General features: G+C 44.1%; 1 protein-coding gene across 1 annotated transcript; it reads left to right on the top strand.

The window, feature by feature from the left end:
• Positions 1–2,747: 2,747 nt before the first annotated feature.
• LOC122936392 (granzyme A-like) lies at positions 2,748–13,222 on the top strand. The gene is made up of 5 exons (XM_044292586.1): positions 2,748–2,841; positions 4,717–4,870; positions 6,548–6,692; positions 9,305–9,562; positions 12,142–13,222. The coding sequence occupies exons 1-5, from the start codon at positions 2,787–2,789 to the stop codon at positions 12,289–12,291; spliced, it is 762 nt and encodes a 253-aa protein (XP_044148521.1). The 5' UTR covers positions 2,748–2,786; the 3' UTR covers positions 12,292–13,222.
• The last annotated feature ends 413 nt before the right edge of the window (positions 13,223–13,635 follow it).

Raw genomic sequence — 13,635 nt, 5'->3', positions numbered from 1 at the left:
CAGAGTCTACCAGTTTATATGGCAGTAGTTGGCTGGCTGGCAGTTCCAACAAGCCAGTGGTCAGCCGTGGGCAAGAGGGTTATCCAGCATCATCAACTTTTTACACTCGAACATTTGGGCCACGAAAGCCTGCCTTCTCTCACATTAACGCAAAGACGGCACGGACGGTGTAAGGTGGAGTGGAAGACAAATTGAAGGAGAGAAGAGGCAGGATGTGGAGGGCCGGGAGTGTGGCTTTGTGGGTTATGACGGCGTTGCTCCCACTGGGCTCAGTAATGGGAGGCCAGGTGCCTTCTTGAGGTGGTCGTCCCTGGGTTACCGCGACTTATGTGTTGACAGCACAGGCTGCAGATAGCAACACTATTGTCAGCTAACACGTTAAAAAAAGCCCACACTGCAGAGCCATGTGCCGGTGTCCTGGAAGCGCAAGGTGTGACCGTGTAAGGTGGATGGCTCGCTCCAGATTTGCAGTCTGCTTTTTGTCTCCTGTGCACTGCGAGTTCTGCCTGCTTCTCCTCCTTCTCCTCCCTATCAGCTGCTCTGTCTCTCACTCTGAACTCCCCTCCTCTTCCTCTCTTGTGGGCACCCACGTGACGTCCATCAACACGTTATCATCGTCACCTTCACCACCACTGACATTAGAGATCTCGGAGTAGGCAGCAATAGCGGGGATCACCCTCCTTGGGCTGATCTGGGTAAAGTCGTCAGACCGCTGGGTGGCGGCCGTTGCTACTTCTTCTATGTTAGAAAGTATATTATAAGTATATCACAAACCTCAGTATATCACACCTATTGATAGCACACCTATACCAGTCCTTAAAATGACTTTTGTGGCCCTATTAGCTAGCATTTGGTGTCCATAACAGCCTGTCCCTGCTCCACACAGCAACCTCTCCCTACACTGGCAAAACACAGAATGTAAAATGGCTGCCAGATCGGGTTCTGTTATAGGGTGTGGCTGTGTCCATGTGCTGAAACGTCTCAATTGGCTGTCCTGTCCCACCTGATGGATGTGTCATGGGTCAAAGTTCGGCGCAATACAAAAGAATATGGCTCATGCAAACATCGCCATATGTTCGCATGTTCAGCAAATTTACCGAACGACTGCTGGGCGAACCGCAAGGCCATCTCTAGTTAAATATAGTGGACTGATTGCCACTAGATTTTCATAGCACCAAAGACCCCTTCATGTCCATTTAGGTTGACTTGTGCTCATATGTAGAGGTGGCCTTGCGGTTCACCCGGCGGTCATTTAGCGGCGAACTTTGCGTGTTCGCAATTCGCCGAACATGCGAACATATGGAGATATTCGCGCCCACCATATTCTTTTACATTGTGAAGAACTTTGACCCATGACACATCCATCAGGTGGTACAGGACAGCCAATTGAGACGTTTCTGCACATGGACACCCCCCCTACCTTATAAATAAACCTGATCTGGCTACCATTTTACATTCAGTGTTTTGCCAGTGTAGGGAGAGGTTGCTGTGTGGAGCAGGGACAGGCTGTTATGGACACCAAATGCTAGCTAATAGGGCCACAAAAGTCTTTTTAAGGACTGGTATAGCTGTGCTATCCATATGTGTGATACACAGAGGGTTGTGATATACTTATAATATACTTTTATAATGAGTCAAAAACACATAGATCTATATAATGATCACCTGGAAGTTAGGAGCCTAGGGGCCATTTTTATATAGGGTAAGGTTCCGGATGGGGTCGCTCTTATCAGGGAGGGTGGTCTGTGGTTAGTCTATCAGCACCCCCCTGTAGGGCAATATCAGGGACAGTTCTTTGCCCACCCTGTCCTTCAATACCACAGCATCATCTAGCCCAGGGATAGGTGTTTTTTGCTTTCCCTACGGGATTCATGGATGTGCACTGGAACCCCCCGGATTGTGATAGCACATATGGTTTCTGATTTAGTGCCGCCGAGCACTTGTTATTGCCTACACATCTATGCTTTTTGCTTAACTTTAATCATTTTATTTATTTTCATTTTGAGGGATATCTTTTCCATTCACACATCCGCAAAATGGGTCCGCATCCGTTCCGCAATTTTGCGGAACCGGTGCAGACCCATTCATTTTCAATGGGGCCGGAATGTGCTGTCCGCATCCGCATTTTCGGATCCACATCCGCATTTGCGGATCCGCACTTCCACGTGCGTGCTTCCATTCCCGGAAAAAAATAGAACATGTCCTATTCTGGTCCGCAATTGCAGACAGGATTAGGCATTTTCTATTCTAGTGCCGGCGATGTGCGGTACGCGAAAATTATATTGCCGATATTTCGCATTGAAAAACTAATGAATGGAGATGAATACATCTGGTATGTCACTGTCCATGTTGTGGGACTATTTGTGCACTTCTAGTAATTATTTCTTGGCTGCAAATATGAGCTGAAGGTTTTTCAGGTTCGCCTCCAATTAAAATGAATGGGACCCGCCGCGAACTTGCAGTTCGCGAACCGTCCCGGCAGATGTTCGTCCATCACTACTTATATGTTAATTTATGATGTTATTATATTTTAGTATTTTTACGGTACAATTTGTACAATATTTGTCTAGGTGTCTTCACTGGCGTTTGTGTAGGTGGGTTTTCTCTGAACTTTTAGGACTAACCATAAAAGTCACAGACTGAAACCAGCATGTATTTGGGCACATAGCATATTTTCCATTTCCTTTTCTAATCAGTACCTCTGTGGTAGATTGTCTAGATAAAAATATTACAGTATTTAACGACCTACAGCCCGACACAGGCACATAGACTGTCCAGTAAGAGTAATGAAACTTTTTCTACTTCTATTTCTCTCTGCAGCTTGTCTGCTCATCTCTAAAGGTAAGAACTATATGATTGATAACCTACTGAAATCGCCGTATCCTTATACAATTAGGAATTGTGCTTCATCTGGACAAGCTCTTGGGTTCTATGGACCCTTAAAGGCTTTTTTTCCATTATCAACAGTTATCACCTCTCCATAGGAGAGGTGATAAATGTATGATTGCTGGAGGTCCAGCTGCTGGGAACCTATCAATCACAAAAACTGGGGTCCCTGAGTCCCCTGTGTCAGTGGAGTCATGGTCCATATGCCAGGTAGAACATTTGGCTATCTCTGTCAGTCCTATGAGCACCACCACTACCTTTACACTAGGATTCCCTTGTTCTCTTGATCGGTGGGGGTCCCGGAGGACAAAGCAATCATACATTTGTCACTTATCCAGTTGATTATTGGTAAACCCCTATGCACCAATATAGGTCTATGGGGCCCACACTGTACCTGAGTAGGATTATTTTCAAGTGGAGACTTTATTTGTAGTTCTATAAACAATCTGAGAGAAATAAAATAATGGAATGTCCCATGCATTGCTTCTACGTACATGTAGTATTGATTCTGCAGGCAAATGCCTTCATAAATAAGGCTCTAACCACAATGACTATGCAGTGCCTATCCGAGGTCTCCATCTAGAGGTATATGTGTACAGATGGTTGGGAAAGATAGCCGTCTGCCAAACAAGCGTGTGGCTGGCCTATGTTTCCTAGGGCAGTCGTTTTCTTGTTAAAACTGAATGTTGGAAAATAGTATGGACTGTGATATAGAAATAAGATAGTTTTTTTTATGTTTCATGAATATCCCCAAGGATGTGACTTGGAGGAAAATCTGTTACAAAGCCTCCTATCTACCATGTGTAGTCCATAAATCTCATTAGGCTCCAGGGCTCAAGTGTGACCCTATAGATACAGTATATCCCTAAAGGTGGCCATATACATTGTATAGAGGTAGGTTGATGGTTGAACAGCTGCTGAATGAAGGATCATCTGGTGATCCATCATTTCGCAGACGGAGCCACATTCTTGTCAATGATGCCCATTACAATAGTTCAAACTGGCCATACATGGTACATCTGGTGGACGAAAGATTGTTAATGGATGAAAGATGTTTTGTAAGAATGAAAGATCTTTCATTGACTATCGAATAAAAAATTCAAACATGAGCAACTTCCTCCAGGTGATGGTCTACCATCAGTCAGCTAAAGCAATCAGTCATTGATCAATTTCACCCGTTGAACATTTGGAATGTTGAGATTGTCCATTTTCATAAATTTTAGTCTAATGTGTAGGCGCACCTTAGGCTACTTTCACACTAGCGTTCATAGGTCCGTTCGTGAGCTCCGTTTGAAGGAGCTCACGAGCGGACCCGAACGCCTCCGTCTAGCCCTGATGCAGTCTGAATGGATGCGGATCCGCTCAGACTGCATCAGTCTGGCAGCGTTCAGCCTCCGCTCCGCTCGCCTCCGCACGGACAGGCGGACAGCTGAACGCTGCTTGCAGCGTTCAGCTGTCCGCCTGGCCGTGCGGAGGCGGGCGGATCCGTTCAGACTTACAATGTAAGTCAATGGGAACGGATCCGCTTGAAGATGTCACCATATGGCTCAATCTTCAAGCGGATCCGTCCCCCATTGACTTTACATTGAAAGTCTGAACGGATCCGCTCAGGCTACTTTCACACTTAGAATTTTTTCTAAGTTATTAATGCAGACGGATCCGTACTGAACGGAGCCTCCGTCTGCATTAATATGATCGGATCCGTTCAGAACGGATCCGATCGAACGCTAGTGTGAAAGTAGCCTTAAGTGTATACACACACGCGGTACTTATATGTAGGGGGAACATGTTTTTTTACAGCAATAAAACTTGTCTACCTTGACTACACAGGTTCAAAATTAAGGATCATAAATGGACATGAAGCCGGTGAGAACTCCAGACCCTACATGGCTTACATAAAAGTTGAAAATCGGACACATGAAATGATATGTGGAGGAAGCTTGATAAAAAAAGAATGGGTGGTGACTGCAGCTCATTGTAAAATGTAAGTAAATAGAAATCTTATTGTATCTGATACAAATGGAAGTAAATGAAGAATGAAGGCAAAAGAAATTAAACATGGGAAACATTATTCTGTATTTTCTGCTGGATAATGCTGGATAATGCGTGTGCAAAGGCATGCAGAGGAATCCCGAAGAAGAAAAATTATGGCATGCTACAATGCATCAATCAAAACCATAGCTTCTAGGGGTAAAAAAAAAAAGTGCCCAACGTAGGCAGCAAATGGCAGAACATGGAGTGCCCATGGGTCCATAATATTTAGTGCAGCCTCACCCACCTGGGTCTGCCATCAGGTGAAGGTCCAAGCCTGCAAAAAAAAGTAAGGAGGGACAAAACCAGTGGCTTGTAGTGCACTGTGGCAAGTTATTTTTTCCTAACAATAAGCCATGCCTCTAATTTCACCCAATCCGCTTAAGGCCTCAGCACAATGAGAACATCCCTCTAGTACCACCTCACAATAGTGATACTACTGTAATACCACAGCAGTGGTTGTGCTTGTACACTATAGGAAAAGGTGCCAATCTCTCTTTTTGCCAGGACGGTAGGAGTGTGCACAGGCCGGTGCTTTTTCCTATAGTGTGCAAGCACGGCCACTGCTGCTGGATTGCATGGTGGTCGTAACCATGGAAATGAGCAGTGTATAATGTGATGGAAAAATGAATCCAGCCAGCAAAGGAGGCAATATGGACAATCACAATACATTAGTAAGTGCCTTGTATTAACTTTGTCTACATGACAAGTGCCATTTGCTAAAGTGACACAAACCCTTTAAGTGCCCCCCTCACAACAGGCTAATCCCTTAGGTACTCCCACACAGAATGAGGCCCATTAAACGTCCCCCACACAGTGATGCTCCTTAAGTGCTTCCCTCACAGAGTGATGCTCCCTTAAGTGGCTCTCCCACATTATGATGCCCTCTTATATGTCCCCTCACAGTGATGGTCTCTTATGTTCACCCTAAGTAATACCCCCATTACTGCCCCCCCCCCTAAAGTTTGCAGAATGATGCTCCTTTGTGTCCCACATTAAGCGATGCCTCCACTTTAAATACTCTTCTACCTAATGTTGCCACACTGTCATCTCCCTGCTTCTCCATTTGCCATCTGTGATTTAGCACTGGCAGGTGCCATGTAATCATGTCTGCTGCGACCGCTCTGTGCTCTGCAGCCTGCGCAATGGTGTCACCGCTTCGCACCTGCCAGCACTGAACACTGGTGGCAGGGGAAGGTGAAGCAGGGAGCTGACAGCCTCCTGCTACCCCATTGTATTTAACTCTATCTGCATCCTGAGGACACAGATACAATTGAGAGCAAGACATGCATAGGTCCAGATATCTGACTACTGCGGTCCTAATTCAGAAAATGGTCCACCAGTTGAGTACCCCTGATATAGAGTACCGCCACTTTTGGCTACTGCACAGGTCTATGCACACAAGAGTGTCCTGTGCATGGGCCATATAGCCAGGGTCACACAGTGTGTTTGCGGCCCAGTCCCCATACATTTTTCTTCATTCTTCTTTCATATTGGTTTGCTCACAACTTTGGTTTAAAAGAACAGGTAGACCGCAGAGAAAACGCATGTTGTGAATCCAGACTGTTCTAAAATTACCAATTTTCTTTTCCAGATAATATGATCTTTTCACCATATATTGTTTTTTTAGGCCCAGATGTACAGCAATGGTCATACTTGGAGAGATTGATCCATATGAATATAAACCTAGAAGACAGTCCTTTTCTGTTGTGAAGTACATCAGCCATCCAAATTATGACAAGAATACTTACGACAATGACATTCAACTCATGAAAGTAATTACCTATCATTTTATCCTCATACTATAGATAGATAGATAGATAGATAGATAGATAGATAGATAGATAGATAGATTAAATTATACATTTTTCTGAATCTTTTTCTATAAAACTATATTTCAATCTGCTCAACTCCTACTGCTATAAAACATGCTTCCTGCAGATTACACTGCATTTTCATGGTGACAGGTTCCCTTTAAAGAGGACCTTTCATGGGACTATTTGTTAGAAACTGGCATGCATGCGGCCCCTACAGATGCCAGCACTTTTTTTTTCTAAAATACCCCTCCGTTTCGGCGCTGTGTCCCCAGCTGTTTTTGGCGCCTCATATGTTAATTTAGAGTATCGGTATAGGGAGGAGGCGTCTCCTCCTCCCTGGCTGCAGCGCAGTCCAATCGCAGTGGAGAGCGTTACAGCCAGGGAGAAAAAACTGCTCACCTTCTACTTGGCTGTGACGCTTTCCGTGGCGATTGGACCGCGCTACAGCCAGCAAGAAGGAGACCCCCATTGAGAAACCCAGCCGTCTCCTCTTCTATGTCTCTATGTTTTTTTCTCCCTGGCTGTAACGCTTTCCGCTGCGATTGGACTGCGCTACAGCCAGGGAGGAGGAGACGCGTCTCCTCCTCCCTATACCGATACTATAAATTAACATATGAGGCGCCAAAAACAGCGGGGGACACAGCGCAGGAACGGTGGAGTATTTTAGAAAAAAAAGTGCATCTGTAGGGAACACCCTATCTGGTAAGCATACCAGTTTCTAGGAAATAATCCCATGAAAGGTCATCTTCAATGAAAACTTTTTTTGAATATTGCTTAATATTGCATTTAGGAAGCAAATAAACAATAAAAAAAAATCACTACTAAGTTGTCCATAGCTTTTAAGGGGGTTAAAAATGCTTCGGTTCAATAAAAAGAAAATAGAAATTTATACGATAACCTCCTAAATTCCTAAATATTAAGAAACTGTAACCACGTCATGTCACATGTTATGTGTTAGACTGTAGACTCCATCTAGTATTGCCCCATTGGTTTTGCAGTACTATAGACTGGTCTCCCTGTCACCAGAAAAAAATGATGAAAGGTCTTAATAATTTTAATCCAAGGTTTTGATCGGTGGGCGTCCAAATACTGAGACCCCCTAACGATTGCTAAAATAAACAGTTAGAGGCGCAGTCTCTCCTCACTGCTGAAAGCGGAAATGAAGATGGGCTCACAGACTTTCTATCGAGGCCATCTTCATTTTCATCTTCAGCATTGAGGAGAGACAGCACTCAGCTGAATGCTCCTTATTTTAGTGATCAGCGGGGGCCTCAGCACTCGGACACTGACCTATCAAAACCTTTAATATGTCGCTGTGACATATCAAAAGTTTTTCACGGAAGTTGACACGCAAGTTTACATTTCTCTTAAAAGAGTTTTAGCATGCAGCTAAAGCAGATTCTTGAGACAATTCTTCTCTGGAAGATACGTAAGTGTTTATTTTTTAGATAGACAGAGCAGGTTACAGAGTAACTGGAAAATTCAGACAAACTGGTAAAATAATAGAATATTCTTGAATGAAATGGTCTTGGATGGTAGAATGCTTAAATGAAATGGTAACGTCTCTCATACAATAGATTTTTATACCCCAGAAGACATATTATTACAATGCCGCGGTTTACTGCGGCGCGCTCACTTCAATGTCGTTCATACATTGCATCATCAATTCATTATTATTCATTCACATGACCAGTTACACCTCTTAGAAAACTTTTTTTTTTTTAATTCTTGATTGGGCAAAAGTTCTATGACATTATATGACAACATCCAAACATTAATAGGCATAAGAGGAGCTACACCTCTTAGTACACTTTCTAACTCTTAATTGGCTATAAGTTTCCTATCTAACACTAACCCTCGTCCTTTCTTCGTTTTCACTCATTTTCCCTAAAAGCTATTTATCATAAAATATAGATATTGACAATGACACAATATCAGGCATGATGATCTATACCACCACTCAGACTAGAAGACTCAATAGAGCGCATTAGTCTATCACCCATGGCCCCTTTACACTGCCCAAGCATTCAGCAGATCATCGCTACCAAGCATTCATAGGAACACCTGTATAAAGGTGCTGCTGATTACCTGATGAATGAGTGAAGTACTCATTCATCTGTTAATAAGACCGTTCATGCCATTAGAAAAAATCTTATAATTAATTATTTTATGTACTTATTTAGTGCTACTACATTCCACAGCACTTTGCAAACATAAGCATCCAATTGTCCCTAATGGGGCTCACAGTCTAAGTTCCCTATCAGTATGCATTTGGAGTGTAGGAGGAAACCCATGCAAACACAAGGAGAACATACAAACTCCATGCAGCTGTTGTCCTTGGTTGGATTTGAACCTAGGAACCCAGCGCTGCAAGGCATCAGTGCTAACCACTGAGCCACCATGCTGCCCTTCACATTATACTTCACACCAAGAACACAACACAACATACACCAATAACCAAGCTATCTTCTCCGCTTAAGTCTTTGAGATAGAAATGTAAAAATTTCCAACTGAGACAACATGAAGGATTCTCAGATAAGGGCTTATTTATCCTACATTCCTTATTTCAGTTATCAAAGGCCGCAAAGCTTGGAAATAAAGTACAGGTTATCTCTTTACCAAACACATATGAAGATGTGGAAGCCGGGACGATCTGTGAAACAGCGGGATGGGGAATGACCGAGAAGCAAGAAAATGCAGAATCTCTGATGGAAGTTAGTGTCTCAGTTATGAATAGGACTGAATGTCAGGAACTTTTCAAAGCTGTGAAAATCACAAAGAACAGGATCTGTACCAGTGTGGGACCTAGAGGAGAGGACTCCTGTGAAGTAAGTTCAGAGAGATGGTTACAGTATATGGATATGTAAGAGATCAGAAAATACCACAAACATAAGGGACAAATTAGAAAACTAATCATATAGATGGCGTAGACCGGCTGTCTAGACCTGCACCAGATTTATTTCATGGGCTCAGGATGGATACTAAATCTGGTCCATGACTAGACACTTTTGTCTAAGGCTGGTTTCACACGGGCGTTGCGGAAAAATGTGCGGGTGCGTTGCGGAAACACCCGCGATTTTTCCGCGCGAGTGCAAAACATTGTCATGCGTTTTGCACTCGCGTGAGAAAAATCGGGCATGTTTGGTACCCAAACCCGAACTTCTTCACAGAAGTTCGGGCTTGGGATTGATGTTCTGAAGATTCTATTATTTTCCCTTATAACATGGTTATAAGGGAAAATAATAGCATTCTGAATACAGAATGCTTAGTATAATAGCGCTGGAAGGGTTAAAAAAAAATAAAAACGTTAACTCACCTTATCCCCATGATCGTGTAGTTCCCGGTCGGTCTCTTCTTTAGCTGTGGGCTTGGGCTGAATGACCTTTGGTGATGTCAGATCACATGCTCCAATCACATGGTCCATCACCGTGGTGATGGAGCATGTGATCTGACATCACCACAGGTCCTTTAGTCACAGCTAAAGAAGAGACCGACCGGGAACTAGGCGATCATGGGGATAAGGTGAGTTAACTTTTTTATTTTTTTTAACCCTCCCAGCACTATTATACTAAGCATTCTGTATTCAGAATGCTATTATTTTCCCTTATAACCATGTTATAAGGGAAAATAATACAGTAAATAGACTGTCACCTAGAACCCATGCGTGAAAATCGCACCGCATCCGCACTTGCTAGCGGATGCTTGCGATTTTCACGCAACCCCATTCATTTCTATGGGGCCTGCGTTACGTGAAAAACGCAGAATATAGAACATGCTGCGATTTTCACGCAACGCATAAGTGATGCGTGAAAATCACCGCTCATGTGAACAGCCCCATAGAAATTAATGGGTCAGGATTCAGTGCGGGTGCAATGCGTTCAACTCATGCATCGCACCCGCACGGAAATCTCGCCCGTGTGAAAGGGGCCTAACTCTTGTCCAACTACTGGTTGATTTACATTGAGACAGAATTTTGTGCCAACATGTTGGCCCAATTTTGGCCCATAAGTATTCCATCTTATGCCACACGTCCTTTCACGCTAAGTTATACCCCTTAGAAATCTAGATGTTACAACAAGGTCAAAGTGCATTCACTTTAGTAAATGGTGGGCAATCTGCAAGAGTTATCAAACTGGTGCAAATGAATAGTGCATCAGGTGCCCAGGGTCGGACTGGCCCACCAGAGTATCCTCCTGGCCCCCGTACAACGTAAAGGGATAAAGGGGAAGCAGCTAGGCCAGGATGCCGGAATCAGGGAGCAGGTCACCTCCTATTGCATCCCTAATCCTCACCCTAACTCCTCACCATATGAGCGGACCTGGATGGTAGGACGGCTCATACCAGGATTCCTATGGCCCTGAGTCGCCCTGATAATCCCTCACATAGAAGCAGGGGAGAGACAACCTGTTCTTCCCAGGCATGCATGAACAGCAGTCTCAAAAGGCCTAGCTGCTTCTCCTTTATCCCTTTACATTGTACAGTGGGGGGTTTTCCCCACTCCCCACCGTGACAGTATGACCACAAGGGTGGCCCTCACTGGACAGATGGCAAAGCCAAGAGCAGTGAAGCAGCAGCACACACCAAGCCTGGAGGAACACTGAGCTACAGGCATCCAGCAAATGCTAAATAGCCCAAAGCGACCACACCCAATCAGGGAGGTAACCCTTACAGCACCAGACAGGGGAAGGCTACAACTTAAAGGGGAAGTGCACACACCAGCCACCACATTGCCACCGGCAGCAACATGCGTGGCAACCATGTCACGGCGCACACAGCCAAAGCCGAGACACTGCCACCACATGTCATAACAGCAACACATTGCCACCGGCAACAGCATGCGTGACAACCATGTCACAGCGCACACAGCCAAAGCCGAGACACTGCCACCACATGTCATAACAGCAACACGCAAGCATGGCACAAGTGTCATGACGAAAACAGCAAAGGCCGTGACACCTCCGGTGGGCCCATGCTCTGACAATAATGGATCTCTAATTAAAAAAAGGGCCCTTATGGTCCTATATACACAGAGTGTGGGCCCTCAGAATCATCTCCTCTGGTGGGCCAAGGGGCTTCAGTCGGATACTGCAGGTGCCCATGGCAACTGTTCCACTTTTCATTTGCACTAGCTTTAATAAATCTCCCCAATAAGTAGAGTACATGACTTTTGTCTATAATTTAATGAAAACACGCTTGTGATATTACAGGTATTAACCTCTAGAGGGTCAGTATAAGAAGGACTGTACTGTCAGAACTGTAGCAGACAACACTTTTAACTGGAGCGGTGCTCCCATTCACTTGAGGATAGGCCATCACTTACAAAAAGCAGCACAACCCCTTTCATCAGAATACTGAAATTGCACTGGATATTGAAAAAAACATTAATAAATGATCTTCATTTAAACAGGGTGATTCCGGAGGCCCCCTAATATATAACAACATCTTCAGAGGAATACTCTCTTTCGGAAGTCAGCCGTGTGGGAAGCGTAGAGGAGCAGCTGTGTATACTCGTCTAACTAAGGAATATGTAGACTGGATTAATGAAATGACAAAGTAGTAGCCCCAGAGCTTTGTTACTCTTCTATTCCTGCTTTTTATGCTTTTATTTTATTTTATTGACCTTTACCCAAATATACGAGGAATTAATAGGATTGTCCCACCATAAGAAGTATCTAATCGGAGGCTTTGGCCACCAATGATCACAAGACTGAGTGCAGGAGTCTCCGGAGTGAGCAAAGAAGTGGTCACAAATTTGTGCTGCCGCTGCTCTAAGCTCTATGGGACCTCTGGAGATAGCCGAGTGCTGTACTCAGCTCCTCAACAGTCCCATAGAGTTCAATGGCACTTCATTCTCTTGTGATTGGTGGAGTGGTGCACTCTCTCTCCTCTCTGCACGAGATGGGCTCCATACAAGTCTTGATTCAGCAGCAAGGAAAGAGTGTGCGCTATGCACACGCTTCTTTCCCCTCATTTTAGGGATCAGTGGGGGTCTCAGCACTCAGACCCCCACAATAAAACCTTTTAATATGTCTTTATGACATATGAAAGCTTTTTTGAAAAGTTAATGACCCTTTAACTTCTTATGGTGGTACAACAGCTTTAAGAGATGTGTTATTTCACTTAGTTAAGGGGATTTCTGGGACTGTAATATTGATGGCCTATCCTTAGCCAGACCCCTACCTATCAACTGTTTGAATGGGCTGCAGTCCTCCAGAACAGGCACAGGATCCCCTAGGAGTAAACTATAAAAGCTCACATTAAATGACAGCAAGCAGAGATCTTGAAAACTGTAAGGAATTGACACAGAAAGTACAGTCAAATATTGCACAACTTGCATTATCCAAAGCATTTAAAACTTTACTTTGCTGAAGCCAGAAGACCCCTTTAACTATTCCACTGCTAGTGATTGCACTATGGTGGGCTCTTCCTCTAAGTTACTGCCATATTCTGCTGTATATAATAAAAACTATACTGCTATATAGAAATTATACTACTGTATGTTATTCATATAAATATGATAGTACAGTTGACCCTTTTGTGGTCACCCTAGTGGCATAAATGATTGGTCATCTTACATTTCAACATGTCTAATCCATTTGTTTTTGTGGGACATAAACTGCTGCCAGATTCACCTAGACACCAGTTTACTCCCCACTCCCCATGCCCAGCTGATTAGGCATGTGTGAGGGAGGTCGGAAGAAATAGCCAGCAGCCAAACATGTTTTATTCATTCAAGTACGGATGTCTAATATGAAATGTTGTTAGGCTACTTTCACACGTGCGTTCAGGGCTCCGCTTGCGAGTTCCGTTTGAAGGCTCTCACAAGCGGCCCCGAACGCATCCGTCCAGCCCTAATGCATTCTGAGTGGATGCGGATCCGCTCAGAATGCATCAGTCTGGC

This window comes from Bufo gargarizans, chromosome 1 (genome assembly GCF_014858855.1).
Source record: "Bufo gargarizans isolate SCDJY-AF-19 chromosome 1, ASM1485885v1, whole genome shotgun sequence".
NCBI lineage: Eukaryota > Metazoa > Chordata > Amphibia > Anura > Bufonidae > Bufo > Bufo gargarizans.
This window is presented reverse-complemented; position numbering and strand designations above follow the sequence as displayed.